At 38.7% G+C, this 15,488-nt stretch overlaps 1 protein-coding gene across 1 annotated transcript in view; it reads right to left on the bottom strand.

The window, feature by feature from the left end:
• LOC114053942 (myomesin-1-like) overlaps positions 1–15,488 on the bottom strand; it is a 158,884-nt gene that overhangs the window by 96,295 nt on the left and 47,101 nt on the right. Inside the window, exons 7-10 of the mRNA XM_027877082.1 lie at positions 12,829–12,917; positions 12,590–12,652; positions 11,181–11,345; positions 7,630–7,791 (exon numbers count right to left, since the gene is read on the bottom strand). Coding sequence (XP_027732883.1) covers positions 7,630–7,791; positions 11,181–11,345; positions 12,590–12,652; positions 12,829–12,917 — 479 coding nt within the window. The remainder of the gene's footprint in view (positions 1–7,629; positions 7,792–11,180; positions 11,346–12,589; positions 12,653–12,828; positions 12,918–15,488) is intronic.

Here is a 15,488-nt window from a genome sequence, read left to right as displayed (position 1 = left end):
TCATTATCATTATGTAGTGCTTATGTATATTATCTCATTTGGTTCTCACTACCACTCTTATCAGGTAGGTGTTATTATTACTTCCTTTTTACATATAAGGAAACTATGGTTCAGAATGATTATAGCTAGTAGGAAGCTAACATGGGATTCAAACTCAGGTCTTTTCAATTCTAAGTCCATCATTGTAGCCACTGTACCCAGAATTTATTTCCATTCACAAGGAAATATCTCCACCAACTTACTTCCTATCCGCCATAGACTATTTTTAGTCCTTTAATGTTGATATACTACCACCAAGTGACTGGTGGTTCCAAGAGTATGGCCTTATAGTTTGAATGGCCAAGCTTCCCACAGGCATGATTAACAGAGATTAACATGCTTTGGAACAGCATCTTGCTTTCCCCATTTAAAAAAAAAAAAAAGAGTATCAGGTGAAGGAACTGGGTAACAATAGAATTAATTAAGAATTCTAGTTCTATATCACTATTGCATTTCTATGACTACCAATAACTAGCATTTATATAGTGCTTTATGTATGTTATCTTCAACCCAGACTGGTTTCTTTTAAAATAATTTGTTATCCTCACTATTTAACAAAAACTGCTGGGAAAACTGGAAAATAGTATGACAGAAACTAGGCATAGACCAACATCTTATATCCTATACTAAGATAAAATCAAAATGGGTACATGATTTAGATATAAAGATGGATACCATAAGTAAACTAGGAGAGCAAGGAATAGTTTACCTATCAGATCTATGGAGAAGGGAAGAATTTATGGCCAAACAAGAGATAGAGAACATTATGAAATGCAAAATGGATGACTTTGACTACATTAAATTGAAAAGCTTTTGCACAGACAAAGCCAATGCAACCAAGATTAAAAGGGACGCAGAAATCTGGGAAACAATTTTTACAACCAGTGTCTCTGATAAAGGCCTCATTTCTAAAATATATAGAAAACTGAGTTGAATTTATAAGGATAGAAGTGATTTCTCAATTGATAAATGGTCAAAGGATATGAACAGGCAGTTTTCAGAGGAAGAAATTGAAGCTATCTATAGTCATATGAAAAAATGCTCTAAATCACTACTGATTAGAGAAATGCAAATCAAAACAACTCTGAGGTACCACATCACACCTATCAGATTGACTAACATGACGAAACAAGAAAATGATAAATGTTGGAGAAGGTGTGGGAAAATTTGAACACGAATGCATTCTTGGTAGAGTTGTGAATTGATCCAACTATTTTGGAGAGCAATTTGGAACTATGTTTAAAGGGCTATAAAATTGTGTATACCCTTTGACCCAGCAATACCACATCTGGGGCTGTATCCCAAAGAGATCATAAAAATGGGAAAAGGACCCACATGTACAAAAATATTTATAGCAGCTCTTTTTGTGATGGCCAAGAATTGGAAAATGAGGGGATGCCTATCAACTGGGGAATGGCTGAACAAGCTGTGGTATATAAATGTAATCGAATACTATCATGCTATAAGAAATGATGAGCAGGCAGACTTCAGAAAAACTTGGAAAGACTTATATGAACTGATGCTGAGTGAAGTGAGCAGTATCAGGAGAACATTGTACACAGTAACAGCCACATTGTGCAGTGACCAACTGTGATAGACTTAGCTCTTCTCAGAAATGCAAGGATCTAAGACAACTCCAAAAGACTCATGATGGAAAAAGCTATCCACATTCAGAGAAAGAGCTTTGGAATCTGAATGCAGATGGAAGCATATTATTTGCTCTCCTTTTCTTTTCTTTTTTTTTTTTGGTTGTTTTGTTTCTTCTTTCTTATGGTTCCTCCCATTGGTTCTAATTCTTCTTTACATCATAACTAATGTGAAAATATGCTTACTATGAATGTACAAGTAGAGCTTATATCAGATCGCATGCCGTCTTGGGGGAGAGGGGAGGAAAGGAAAAGGAACAAAATTTGAAACTCAAAATCTTATGGAAGTGAATGCTGAAAATTAAAATTAATAAATAAATTGTTTAATAATAAGGAATTAAATAATTTATCACTAAAATCTCATCCTATACCAGAATTTATCTATTTATAACACATTAAATAAAATATAAGGTTTTTAAACAAACAAAACCCACCCCCAAAAAACATGATTTTAGCAGAGTGCCATATTTGTTTAAAGTCTTTCTCAAATTGTCTGGCTTTCAAAGCCATTCATAAGGAGGCCCCTTCTGACTTTTCCAGTCTTCTTAATTCTTCCTCTCTTCCATCTACTCTAACATCCAGTAACACTGGTCTCCTTGTTGTGTCTCACACAAGAAACTCCATGCCTGTAATCCTCTCACTTCTCATTTCTGCCTCCTGGCTTCTCTGACTTCCTTCAAGAATCAAATAAAATCTCCCCTTCTGTAAGAAGTCTTACATTAAGGTCCTCTTTAATATTAGTGCCTATTATCTCTGAGATTATTTCTAATTTATCTGGTATACCTTGTTAAGACACAATTGCTTACATTTTGTGCATTAGAAGATAAACTCCTTGAGGATAGGATTGCTTTGGTCTTTTTCTGTATCTTCTTCTCCCCTGCCTTTAACACAGTGCCTGGCACATAGTAAGCACTTAATAGATGCTTGTTGTTATTGCTTGAATGATTTGAGGACTCAGTGGAACTATGTTAAAAGGACAAATTGCAATTTGTCATCAGGTGACTTTTTGGACACAGTCCAAATCTGTTGTCAGCCAACAGGCCTCCAGCCCACAGGACTACTTAGGGAGACTTCTTAACCTAAACCCTACAGAACTTTTAGCTATCCTATGCTGTGAGCCCTGCCCCTGAATGGTACAAGGATGGGCAGGTCTTTGTGTAGGGAAAAGAAATAATTGAAGATGTTTAGGTATTGCAGATGTGAATTTTAATTGCCCACGTGCATCTAGTCTTTTGGCTTTTCCAAAAACCAATTGGTTAATGAGTAAATAGAAGTAGTGTGTGTAACCTCATGCTGCTGATACTGATGTTAAAGGGCTATAAAATTGTACTGATGAATGTTAATCGTTTAAACTATAAGCAGTGAAACTTTCCTATGAGTAACACTAAAACTGTAAAATCTCAGCCAAGCAAATATCAAACAATTAGATATCCTTATATATTCAGTAGTTGAACAGGAATTTGCAGATATTGCTCATGGTAGCTCAGAAGTTATTTTGTAAGTGACAAAAATATACAAGTTAAAAGCAAATTTAGTCAATAGATGCTGTCCCATTTTATGTCAGGGAGTGAATGATTTAAATAGATTGTCTCATGCAGCTCATTAGATAGAAAGTTTTAGAAAATTAGCTAACTTTGAAAATAAATTCTATGTAGAGAAAAACTTTTATCAAAGCCTAAATTTGCTAAATTTACAATTAACATGATTATTGAAACGTTGGGTTGTTTGTGCCTTGAGTTACTTATATTAGCAACTAGCAAAAATAAGTAAGATACTCTTTTTTTTAGAATAATTCTGGAACCAATGAGCATATGATTGCTTCTATTTTTTCCTCTTTTGTGGGTTTGCAAACTCATGTTCATGGCTTCACTTCAAATTTCCACAATTCCTGCCTTACTTTTATTTTGTACACAGTGCAGGCCAGGCTGTTGTCAGTAACTTGTGAAGTTTGGCATACCTTACAAAGTGGCACCATTCTCGGTGTGGTCACAGATCCAAGAAAATAAGAGTATTTGGAATTAGCAACATAAACCTTGGCTGCCTTAAACAGCTGAGTCAGATTTAGTATTGATGAAAAATAATAGGCTAGAGTATTTTTTTTTATCAACAATCACTTCCATATGCTTTTGAGTTTAAAATTTTTCTCCCCCTTCCTCCCCACCACCCTCCCCAAGGTGGCACACAATCTGATATAGGCTATACATATATATTCCTATTAAACATATTTTCACATTAGTGATGTTGTAAGAATTAAAACCAATAGGAGGAACCACCAGAAAGAGGAAACAAAACTCAACAGAAGAGAAAAATATAGCAAATAGTATGCTTCGATCTGCTTTCAAATTCCATAGTTCCTTCTTTGGATGTGGATAGCATTTTGCATCACGAGGCCTTTGGAGATGTCTTAGATCCTTGTATTGCTGGGAAGGGTTAAGTTTACCAATATTAGTCTTCACACAACATGGTTGTTATTGTGTACAATGTTCTCTTGGTTCTGCTCACTTCACTCAACATCAGACCATGCAAGTCTTTCCAGGTTTTTCTGAAGTCAGCCTATTCATCATTTCTTATAGCATAATAGTATTCCATAACATTCATATACAACAACTTGCTCAACCATTCCCCAATTGATGGGCATTGTCTCAATTTCCAATTCTTCACCACCACAAAAAGAGCCGCTATGAATATTTTTGTACATGTGAGTCCTTTTCCCATTTGTATGATCTCTTTGGGATATAGCCCTAGAAGTGCTATTGCTAGGTCAAATGGCATATGCACATTTTTATAGCCCTTTGGGTATAGTTCCAAATTGTTCTCCAAAATGGTTGGATCATTTCACAACTCCACCAACAATGCATTAGTGTTCCAATTTTCCCACATCTTCTCCAACATTTATCATTTTCTTGTTTTGTCATCTTGGCCAATGTGATAGGTGTGATGTGGTACCTCAGAGTTGTTTTGATTTGCATTTCTCTAATCAATAGTGATTTAGAGCATTTTATCATATGGCTATAGATGGCTTTAACTTCTTCATCTGAGAACTGCCTGTTCAAAGCCTTTGACCATTTATCAATTGGGGAGTGACATGTATTCTTATCAATTTGACTTAATTCGCTAGAGTAATTTTTAAGGAAAGAAAAATATTTTTGGAACCATCCTATGAAGATAGAAGACAATTAGCTAGGTTTTTTGCAATCTAGGAAGATACTTTGGCAAAAACTAAGCATTTTAGAGGAATATCACAACTTTGGGGAAATAGTGAGGCTGGGAATTCTGGTAAGGCAGAGAAACAGAACATGATAAAAGTCCTGAAGTCTAAACAAGTAGAGGAAAGAAGAAAAAGGAAGGAGTGATAGGTGGCTGGAATTTGGATTTCAGACACCACCACCACCACCCCCCCCCCCCCCCCCCCCCCCCCCCCGCCCCAGACAACAGCTGAGGACAGTTTCTCTTTGAAGTAAAGTTTTAGCGAGAATATACTAATGAAGAATGCCATGCTGCCAAGCAAGCAAACAAGTAACATCATATATGAGAAAGAAAAGCCTGCTTAGGATTAGTCCACCATTAGCCACAAGAGTCAACCACAAGGGCTAACAGTCATACAGAACTGAGAATCTCAGTTATAGCAATTACAAAAGGCAAGTGTAATTTTTCAGTGACCATGTACAGTATGCTGTGTTTTTATTTTTACCAGTGTTAGAAATAATTATGATGAGGATGAAAAGAAGGAGTTGTCAAAATATAATAACATGGATGAGCTCATAAGGAACTCGCCAAACAACTTAGGTTTTCAAAATATATGTATAGAAGATGAAAACAGAATTGTTGAACTACTTGACAAGTAGTCAACACTTTTATCATGACCTGTGAACTGGTCCAACCATTCTGGAAAGCAATTTGGAATTATGCAAAGAAATTGACTAAATGTCCACATCTTTGCAGTGATTGAGAGGGAAAGACAATGAGTTATGTTTTGAATGGGTTGAATTTGAGATGCCTATAAAAACATCCAGCTTGAGATATGGATTGGATATTTAGATCAGGAAATCACCTGTATAGCCATGGTAACTGAACCCATGGGAGCTGATGAAATCACCAGGCAAGATATAGAAGGAGAAGAGAATCGAGCCCAGGATAGATCCTTCGGAGATAACCATGATTAGCGGGTATGACCCAGATGAAGATCCAGCAAAATCGATTGAGAAAAAATGGCCAGATATGTAGAGAGAACCAAGGGGAAACAGGGTCGTGAAAACCTAGAGGGGACAATATCCGGGGGAAAAAATGATTCACAGTTTCAAAGGCTCTAGAGATTTTAAGAAGGATGAGGACTGAGAAACATTTTAAAGATATGACCACTCCTGTGTATGGTTGAGGCAGACTGGAGACAGAGTTCATGGAAATTGAACAAGTCAAGGAACTGAAAAGTCAGGTCATTAGAAGGGGTAGGACTATGATCCAGGTTATGAACTTTTTTGGAAGGAGAGAGAATGAACTAGAGGTCCACAGATGTCAGCAATAAGGATCTGGAAGTAAACTTTAAGATTTCTGAGTGATGGCGGAAAAGGGTAGTCTGAAAGTGACCTTTTAGAGCCAGGAGGATACCAAATCCTTCTTCTAACTCTATGTGTTGGGGGATGTGACAGAAAGAACAGTCAACCTTGGAGAATGCCAAGAGATATAGGGTCTTTAGAAGAAAGCTAGATTTCAGGGAACCCCAGAAGATAGAAGAAATGTGAAAGGTGGAGATCTAGGATCAATGGAAGATTAACAATAGAGGATTTCAAGAGGGAAGGGAAGAGAGAGGAGGCTAGGTACTAGAGAGGGCTAGAGTTGAGTTTCTTTTGCGGCTGAGGTGGTAGCTACCAGAACCTATTGCCTTCCTTAGATGATCCTAAGTTTACTATGTGGAGAGAATGAGAAAGCAACGTTGCCATGTGTCCTTGCCTTCTTTCTTTTTTTCCAATTCTTTTTTTTTTTATTTTTAATTTATGGAATAACACAAGCATTTCCATAACATAGTATAATAAAAAGATGATTGCAAGGAAATTGCAAATCTATTATGTATAACTTGCTATTCCTTTTAAATATATAATTATGTAAACATATACTTATATAAAGTTATCCTGTAAATTTTTTTTTACTTTTTTTCTTCCCTGCCTCCCCTCCCTAGAGATGGCTACCATTAGACACAAATAGGTGTGTGTGTGTGTGTGTGTGTGTGTGTTTAAAATTATTCTATACTTACTTCTATTTATCAGTTCTTTCTCTGGATTCTCATAGTGTCTTTCTTCATATATCCTTTATAGTTAATATGGGTATTTGTAATAGTCCAAATAACTTATTCACTTGTAGTTGCTGTTACTGTACCCAGTGGATAGATGGGACCCAGGAGAATAACAAGAAGGACATGAAACATTGTTGGGTGGCAACTGGTCTAGCAAAGGTGAGGAAAGGGCAAAGATGTGGTTCTGCTGGGAGGGGGGAGTGTAAAATCTAATCATGACTCCTAGATGTTGGTACCTGGGACAAAGACTCAGCTGTTCTATGTTAATTCTGGCTCAGGATGAAAGAATTTATTGTAGCATTTACAAACTAAGACTTCTTTTTTTCTCCTTAGTACTCATTATATCTCCACTGAGCCTATAAAGAACTGAAGTAGTACTATAACTACTAGTTAGTTGGTGGATGAGGAAGGTCATGATAAAAGCCATAAGAACCTGTCCTTGGGCAATAACTCAGTGGCTTTCCATAGGTGATAGTGAGTCAAGTAACTGTATTGGTGGTTTACATTGCAAAAGTCTTTCCATCTTTCCCATGTTCACATGTCCTGGTAGTATTTTCAAAGAGCTCTTTAAAATAGACCATCATCTGAATTCTACTGTATCTTTGAGCATAAGCACATCGCACTGACATCAGCAGCATTAACATTATCACGTCTTACCTCGAACAAAGACATATGCACTGTATTGCTCATAATATTCTCCCATCCGCACACGGAGAGTGTAGAGCCCTTCATCCTCTTTATTGAGATGGGAAAAAGTCAGTGTTGCTCGATCCCCACCCCATTGTGTTTGGACCCATTTTGATGGAGAGACAGGTGTCCCTGGAAAATAAAAATGCAAGCAGAAAAGTTGATTACTTTATGGTCACTCCCTATTGGGCTTTTACAAGAATTCTATAGGGAGAAGAGGAGGAAGACTGCAGGTTTGGGACATTGCATGTCCTATCAGACCTAGTTGATGCACTGCTGACTCATCTACCTGGGCTTTTCTCCACTATGCTATAGAAACCTCTTCACCCTGAAAACTCGCTGTACCAGAGAACCTTGGCAGGGAAAATGGTAAAATCTACCACATCCAGCCTTCAGGCAACGGGGACCAGGGTGGTTAGCATTACATACTCTATGACAGTAGCTTCATTTATAATTCTCACTAAATTTTAGTTAATTGATTGATTGATTGAGCAAGTCTTTAACATCCTTCTTTCCCAGCCAGAATAAGTTTCTGAGAATTTCACAGAAATCTCCAGAGGTAAGAAGTTTTCATACTTTAAAGTCAGAGAAAATGGGCCAGTACTACGTTCTTCAGATCTACTATTTCCCATCGCTACCTTGATTCCTGAACATTCTGATTGGCTCAGGGTATCCATGGGACTGCAAATTGAACTGGGTAGGGAGGACATTTTCCTGAAAGCCAATAATATTTTTCTCCTCTAAACTGAAAGTAGAGAAGGCCAACATGAGCAGGTAGGGATTTTCTATTAGGTCCTTTCACTGACTAATAGAGATACATCCTCATGTATTTAAATATGATCTAAGATTTGTGATACCTGTTCTAGACATTCATTCTGAAGTCTGAATTAAATCACCTACTTTGATAACAACATTTTTCTATATAATTTTTTAGACTTTAAAGAATTTGTTATGGGGAGCTAGGTGGCACAGTGGATAGAGCACCAGCCCTGGATTCAAGAGGACCTGATTTCAAATCCGACCTTAGACGCATAACATTACTAGCTGTGTGACCCTGGGCAAGTCACTTAACCCCATTGCCTAGCCAAAAAAAAAAAAAAAAGAAGAAAAAAGAATTTGCTATAAAATGATTTAGCAAAATGAAATCTTTATTTTCTTTTAGGCCTGAAACACTATATCATTAAGTGATTATTTAAAGTAGTGGTATCAAACTCAAATAGAAAGGATCCCTGAGAGCCTCATATTGACTTAGAAAATTACCAATTACCAATAGCTATATTGTATTGTACTTTTATTTATTTGTTAAACATTTTCCAATCACATTTTAAATCTGGTTCAAGTCACATTAGGGAGTTTTACTGGTTGCCTGTAGCCTGCTAGCTGCAAGTTTGATGCCTCTGAAAAGGCATAGTTACAAAACACTTGAAAGAGGTTGTTTTTTTTTTTTTCTTGTTTTTCTTATGGCCCAAGATATAATGTGAGCTGAAGGAAAAGACAGTTTTTTATTTTTGCTGACCCTGACAGCCATCTTGTATAGTCATATATTGCACGCAACCTGTAGGAATGATTCAGATACAATGACTACATCCCTGGTAAATTTGAATAAAACTAAAATGGTCTGAAACACTTTCTTAATCTATCCGCATGCTGATTAATGTAACCCTCATTTTAATAATCCATAAAATCAAATTTTAAAAGTCAATTTCTTAAAATGACCTAAAAATAGGAAAAATATTTAAAGAAAAATATTACATCAAATCATATTAAATTATAAAAAGAATACATTTATACTTTTAACTCATTACTTCTTTCCACTTATTACTTGGTGATTTACAAAACTCCCCCAAATTGTAGAAATACATTATTAAAATGTTGATGTTCAGCAATCCATACTATATCAGAGCTAGATTAGGGAACTCTAGACCACACCAATTTAGTTATGTCAATGCCTCAATGGATCTGCTATCTCAAGTGGCAGCTAAACCATAACTGTCAATTCATTTTGTAATGTCTGGTTTATAGTTACTATAACTGCAAGAACCAGCCTTCCTTTGTAAATACAAATGAATTGATATTACTTGCTGGGGGGGGAGGGAGAGAGAGAGAGATTGAGAGAGAGATATGTGTGTATACATATATATGCATGCATATGTACATCCTCATTCATAATTGCTTGCTGGCCTATCTCGTGGATGCAAGTTATTTCATTTCATAAATGTGAGATATTCTAGAAGTACTGGACAAAGGAACATAAAATAAATCCTTTTATTGTACCTATAACATATTTTGGAGTCTGGCATCTGACTCAGGAGAATGAGTTAAACCAGAAATCTAGGTCATGTAAAAACTTACTGCCACCCTTCATTTGTGTTTTATTATGAGCCCTCTTAAGAACTTATGGCCACTTGTATAAGAGTTGATCCCCTAGATTCTGGGAAAGTTTTTCACAGTCCAACCAAGGTGTTGAGAACAGATTCCTAACTCTGTAAGAACAGAACTAGTGAATTAGCTATAAGGTGAGTAAAACTCTCTTTGCCTTTCCTTTTCCCCCTTCTTTGCTCCCTCAACCAATTACAACGCTCAAAGACTTCCAAGTATAGTCTGGAAGGAGGAATAATATAATCATTCTGTCCTACATCCTTGGGCAAGTGAGGAAGATTGGGGAAAACACCACTGATGCACATCAGAGATGGGACCTTTGCTAAATAAAAACAGAAAACTGGAAAGTCACAATTGGTGCAATCCCGACACCAGGGGTGAGTTTATCATTGGCTCCTTCCTCTTAGGGGTACAACCTAACCCTAATTCTAAGCTTATTTCACTCAAAGGCCAGTGGTAATGGTTACTGCTGGGCACACTAGGCTTGTACTTTATGTACAACTACGATTGTTTAGCAAAGTTATTTCTGAAGCAGTATTTATCAAGGAGAGAGGTAACACAGTAAAGTGGATAGAGAACTGGCCTGGGAGTCAGAAGAACTGGATTCAGGTTCTGCCTTTCACACCTACTAGCTGTGTGACAATGGGCAAGTCACTGATCTGTATCAGGAAAAAGTTTTCATACCAGGGATTCCTTATACTGATGAAATCACAGATTTGGACACCTCCTATAGACCTCACAAAAGAAAATCTTTCAAGGACTCTTGTTTGATTTTAATAGAAAACACTTTGTTGGCAACCTAAAGAGATTTCTTATAGATGAAGTTGATTTTTTTTTTAATTCTATGAAAGACCAGGATTATAAGTGGTAGGATGAGTTACTCACAGGAAAGGAGACAGGAGTAATTCCTTAAGTCTGTGACTCATTTATCAGACCTGTCAGCCCTACAAAGTCCACGAGTTTGGACTTGGAGCCAAACTGGGTTGTTTGTAGCAAATGCTCAGGCCATACTAGCCCCCATGTCCATTCCTTATTTCAAACTACTGCCTTTTCTCTGGGGCTGCTTTCATGCTATGGAAACCAGAATTGATTTATGTTCTTATGAAGGAGTGCTAAAGAGAGATATCAGGATTTATACTCACCATTTCTGAGCCACTGAACTTCTGGCTGGTAATGCTTAATGTCAGGGGTAATAACAACACGACAGCCCAGACTCATTGTCTCGCCTTCTCTTCCAAAAGATACATCGAACTTGTCATCAAAGTGGATCTCAAACTTGGAAGCAAAGCCATACGGGGTAACACCAACTGAGCCCAAAATAACAAGGAAAGCAACAAAAAAACTCAGTCATTTATTTTATCTTGTCCAAATGAAATCAAGAATTTTAATAGGAGAGGAATGAAGGAGACAGGGCAGCCTTCGATAAGACTGATCGAATTACTTGTTTGGAGGGGGAGTAAATTTCAAAGGCTCACTAGACACCAACATCCCAAAGATCAGAGGACCGCAGATGTAGAGCCAGAAGTACTTCAGAGGCCATGGAGATCATCCTTTAACATTAAAACAAAATAAAGCAAAAACCATCCAGCATTCATCTGGAGGGCAGTATGGCTCAATGGCCAGAGAGTTGGCCTTGAAGCCAAGAAGACTGAGTTCAAGGCTCACCTTTGACATATTTTGGCTAAGTGACCCTGGAAAGTGACTTCACCTCTCAATGTCCCTATGCAACCCTCCAAAACTATATGTCACAAGGAAGATACTGCTCTTCACTGACAGAAGTAGTTTTCTTACCTGGGAGTTCCTGTACCAATGAAATCAGAGATCCAGTATCTATTTCTATACATCTAACTACGGAAAATCCTTTAATAAAGTGTCACGGTATACCCTGGATTCAGATATACTGTAGGTTGAATCATCACCACCACCACCACCCATGTCTCTTTCTCTCTCTCTGTCTGGCTTTGTCTCTCTATTTGTCTGTCTCTCTATCTATTTCTGTCTCTATCTACCCGTCTTTTTCTCTCTGTCTCTCTCTTCCCCACCCCTCAGGCTGAAAGTACAATAACTATTCAGTACTTTACCCCTCTTTAGGGAGCCTGGTGGCCCTCAGCTTCTGGTGGGCTCCCCATATTGATGCCACAGTAGTGTGGATACCCAACTGGCATAGCCCTACCACAGCTCACAACTATCACACTCAAATCACGCACCAGCCTCAGCCTCCTCAGTAAAAGTCACAGGGATTACGGGTGTGGGACACTATGGCCAACCATCAATCTCACTATAATGCAGCAAAGCTATGAAGGGGATATTCTTTTTGCCCTCCAACACTACCAGAGTTATAATGGAATTCTACTGCCCTTGGAGAACGCAAGAAACCAACAAACAGAATCTCAACAAATAAAATAACCATAGATACCCGACGATAATAGCGCCAAGAGTGCAATTTAATGTGTGATTTAGCAATCATATACTTCTTGAAAACTCTGAGCTGTCAGTTTACTTTTGGGGTTTTGGGTGAATTTTAAATGAAGGAGAAATTGAGCAAACTTACAGCTGAGGGGCATGGTGGAAGCTCCAGCATGGAAACAAGTCTCATCATACTCTCCTTTGTATCCTGGAGGAGACAGGAGGAAAGAAGGAAAATGAATCATATTCTTTCACCACCACCACCATCCACTTTTCATTTTATCATCATGAAAAAAATGTAATGCATATATACACATGTACATGGATGCATATAGACATATATGTTGATAAGCAACTGAAATAAAAAAAATCTTGCAAACCTACTCTTTACCACGATGGAAGCGTAAGCCGAAAGCTCTCCTTTAACATTCATAGCAGAAGCCCGATACTGAGCAGTGTCTTCAAAATCACATCTGAAAGAACATTATGCAAATGATTAGCCATAATATCAACACTCTTCTTAATTACTAGCTTTGAGATTAAAGAGCTTTTTGTTAACATGGGGAAATTACAAATGAGAGTCTAACAAATGGCTGGGGGTGGTGGTGGTGGGAGTATTAAGGCTATTTGTCTCAGATCCAGCTAATTAGAAGACTGTATGAAGTTAAAAGGATGTTGTATTCACTGTAAGGATGGTACCCAGGAGCAGGAAATGGGGGATGAACATTCTTGCTCCAGCAGTTATCTATTACTGTTGCTTGAAGGCAAAATGGGACTGCCCCAGCATGCATTGGGTTCTTTGCCCAGTGGCCCCTGTGCATCCTCACATAGAAGCAAAAAGATAAAGCAGCAGCAACTGAAACTAAACCCAGCTAAAACCAGACTAAGTTCAACTGTTCCATTCTCTTGAAGTCCTCCTATCCAGATTTCACCTCCATGTTGCACTTTATACCTTGTTAAAGGTACTGAGGTGAAAGACGTTTTCTCTGTTTTTAACTGAACCGCTAGGGATTTCATTTGGAAAGCTGAGACAGGCCCAAAGCCCAAAAGTCACACTCTGGCCCTGGGAGAACATTGGAAAAGTCTGACTCTAATCCTAGCCTCTGCTACCCCGAGAATGACATTTTTCTTTTCCTCTATTCATGCCTAGCCACATAAGCTGCCATCAGTTAGCCATCCTGAAAAGACCTCTGATCCTCCTCACCCTCAGATACCCACCCCCCAAAAAGTGAAGACCCCATGAAGAGGCTGGAAGGCCACAAGGAAAATAGCCAGCTACACCCCCACATGCATTTTCCCAAGTTATTATCTGTCACCCCTAGAAAAACTCTGGATTCTGCTTGGCTAGATAAAACAGAGTATAAAGCAAGAGTCTGAAAGGCCGTCCATGCTGAAGCCCAGGACAATGATACTCATGAGCCAACGGCAGCAGGGATGCCTTTCCTTTCTATCCACTCCAGAACTGGACTAGAGGGCTCACCCCTTGGCCCTCAGGCTCCCCTTCCCCTGACAACATAAGCATAAGCAGCAGGGGAAAGAACACAGCACAGCCCAACTCTACGTGATTCTATCCCAACATTTCTGTATCCCTTCAGAGAAGCAGAACTTTCCAGTGCCTTGTGAATATTTAGGTGGGAGAAGAATGAACTGATTCAGAGGCAAATAAGAAAGGAACCCATCCTTTGTGTCCTCCCACAGCGACCTGATGGGTTTTTCCTGGATCTGAATTAAGGTAGGCAATATATGCCTCTAGCAGGCCACCTCCCTCTTCAGTTAACGTGATTGTGATTGCTTCTTTTTCCTTTCCTTTCTCTAACCTTCTAATAAACAAAGGGGATAGACACCCTAGTTAGCCTGGACCCATCCTTGTTTTTGACTGCCTGTACTGACCAGACTGGCCTCTTAGAAAAAGTCACAGGATGGCAGTCTTTGCACAAACAGAAGCATCATGGGTTGCTTTGTGAACTTGCTGCCCAGCCTTGGCTGACTCTTTGTGACCCCATTTAGGGTTTCCTTGGCAGAGATACTAGAGTGGTTTGCCATTTTCTCTGCCAGCTAATTTTACAGATGAGGAAATTGACACAAACAGGGTCAAGTGACTTGTCCAGGGTCACACACCTTGTAAAACGTTCAGAGGACGGATTTGAACTCAGGAAGATAAGTCTTCCTGACTCCAGGCCCAGCACTGCACCACCTAGCGGCTCGCTTTGTGAATAATCCTATCTAAGATAAAGTGCTGGTAAAATAGTTGACAAAATATTTCCTTGACTTAGCACTTTATCAGTAGCTTAAAGCCAGTTCCCAGATGGGTAGCCCTGTGGCTGGACCTGGAGTCAGGAAGACCTGAGTTCAAATCTAGCTTCATACACTGACCAGCAGTGTTGCCTTGGGCAAGTCACTTTACTGCTGTCTGCCTCAATTTCTTAAACTATAAGATGGGGGATAAGAGTAGCTACCTCCCAAGCCTGTGGTGAGAATCAAATGAGATAATATTTGTAAAGTACCCAGCACATAGAAGGTCCTTAGTAAATATTTGTTTCCTCCCTTCACACTTCTGTAGACAGGAAATCTAAGGAGCATTAGAGGAGAAGGAGATCACTAGAAACCCTTTCCACAGTCACTGAGCTCTGCCTGGGAGCAGTGGAAGGGAAAGGTATTCAATATCTTTTGCCCCCACCTCATTACTTCTGCTCTTGCTCCACAGCGGCTGATCTAAAACATGGTTCCTCACGGGTATGGTTACAACAGTCTCTCAGTTCTGTTTTGTCTCTAATTACAGTTCTGGGGGGCTATAGACCAATGCTTCCCAGTCCAAACTATACTGTAGCCTGTGAAAATATCTAAATTCTCTACTCTGTACTGTTTGCCTTCTATCATTAAAGTCTTCTGGAAATCTGGAGGGAGTGAAGGGGAAGGCAGGTAGCAGAAGAAAACATTGGAGTAGATGTCGCTATGGAATGTCCTTCTTATCATGGTGGCCCCCAAGATTATCACTGTACACACACACACACACACACACACACACACACACACACACACACACA

Source organism: Vombatus ursinus, unplaced genomic scaffold (assembly GCF_900497805.2).
Source record: "Vombatus ursinus unplaced genomic scaffold, bare-nosed wombat genome assembly UNPS02014812.1, whole genome shotgun sequence".
Classification (NCBI taxonomy): Eukaryota; Metazoa; Chordata; class Mammalia; order Diprotodontia; family Vombatidae; genus Vombatus; species Vombatus ursinus.
The sequence above is the reverse complement of the archived record's forward strand: the minus strand, read 5'-3'. Positions and strand labels throughout refer to the sequence as shown.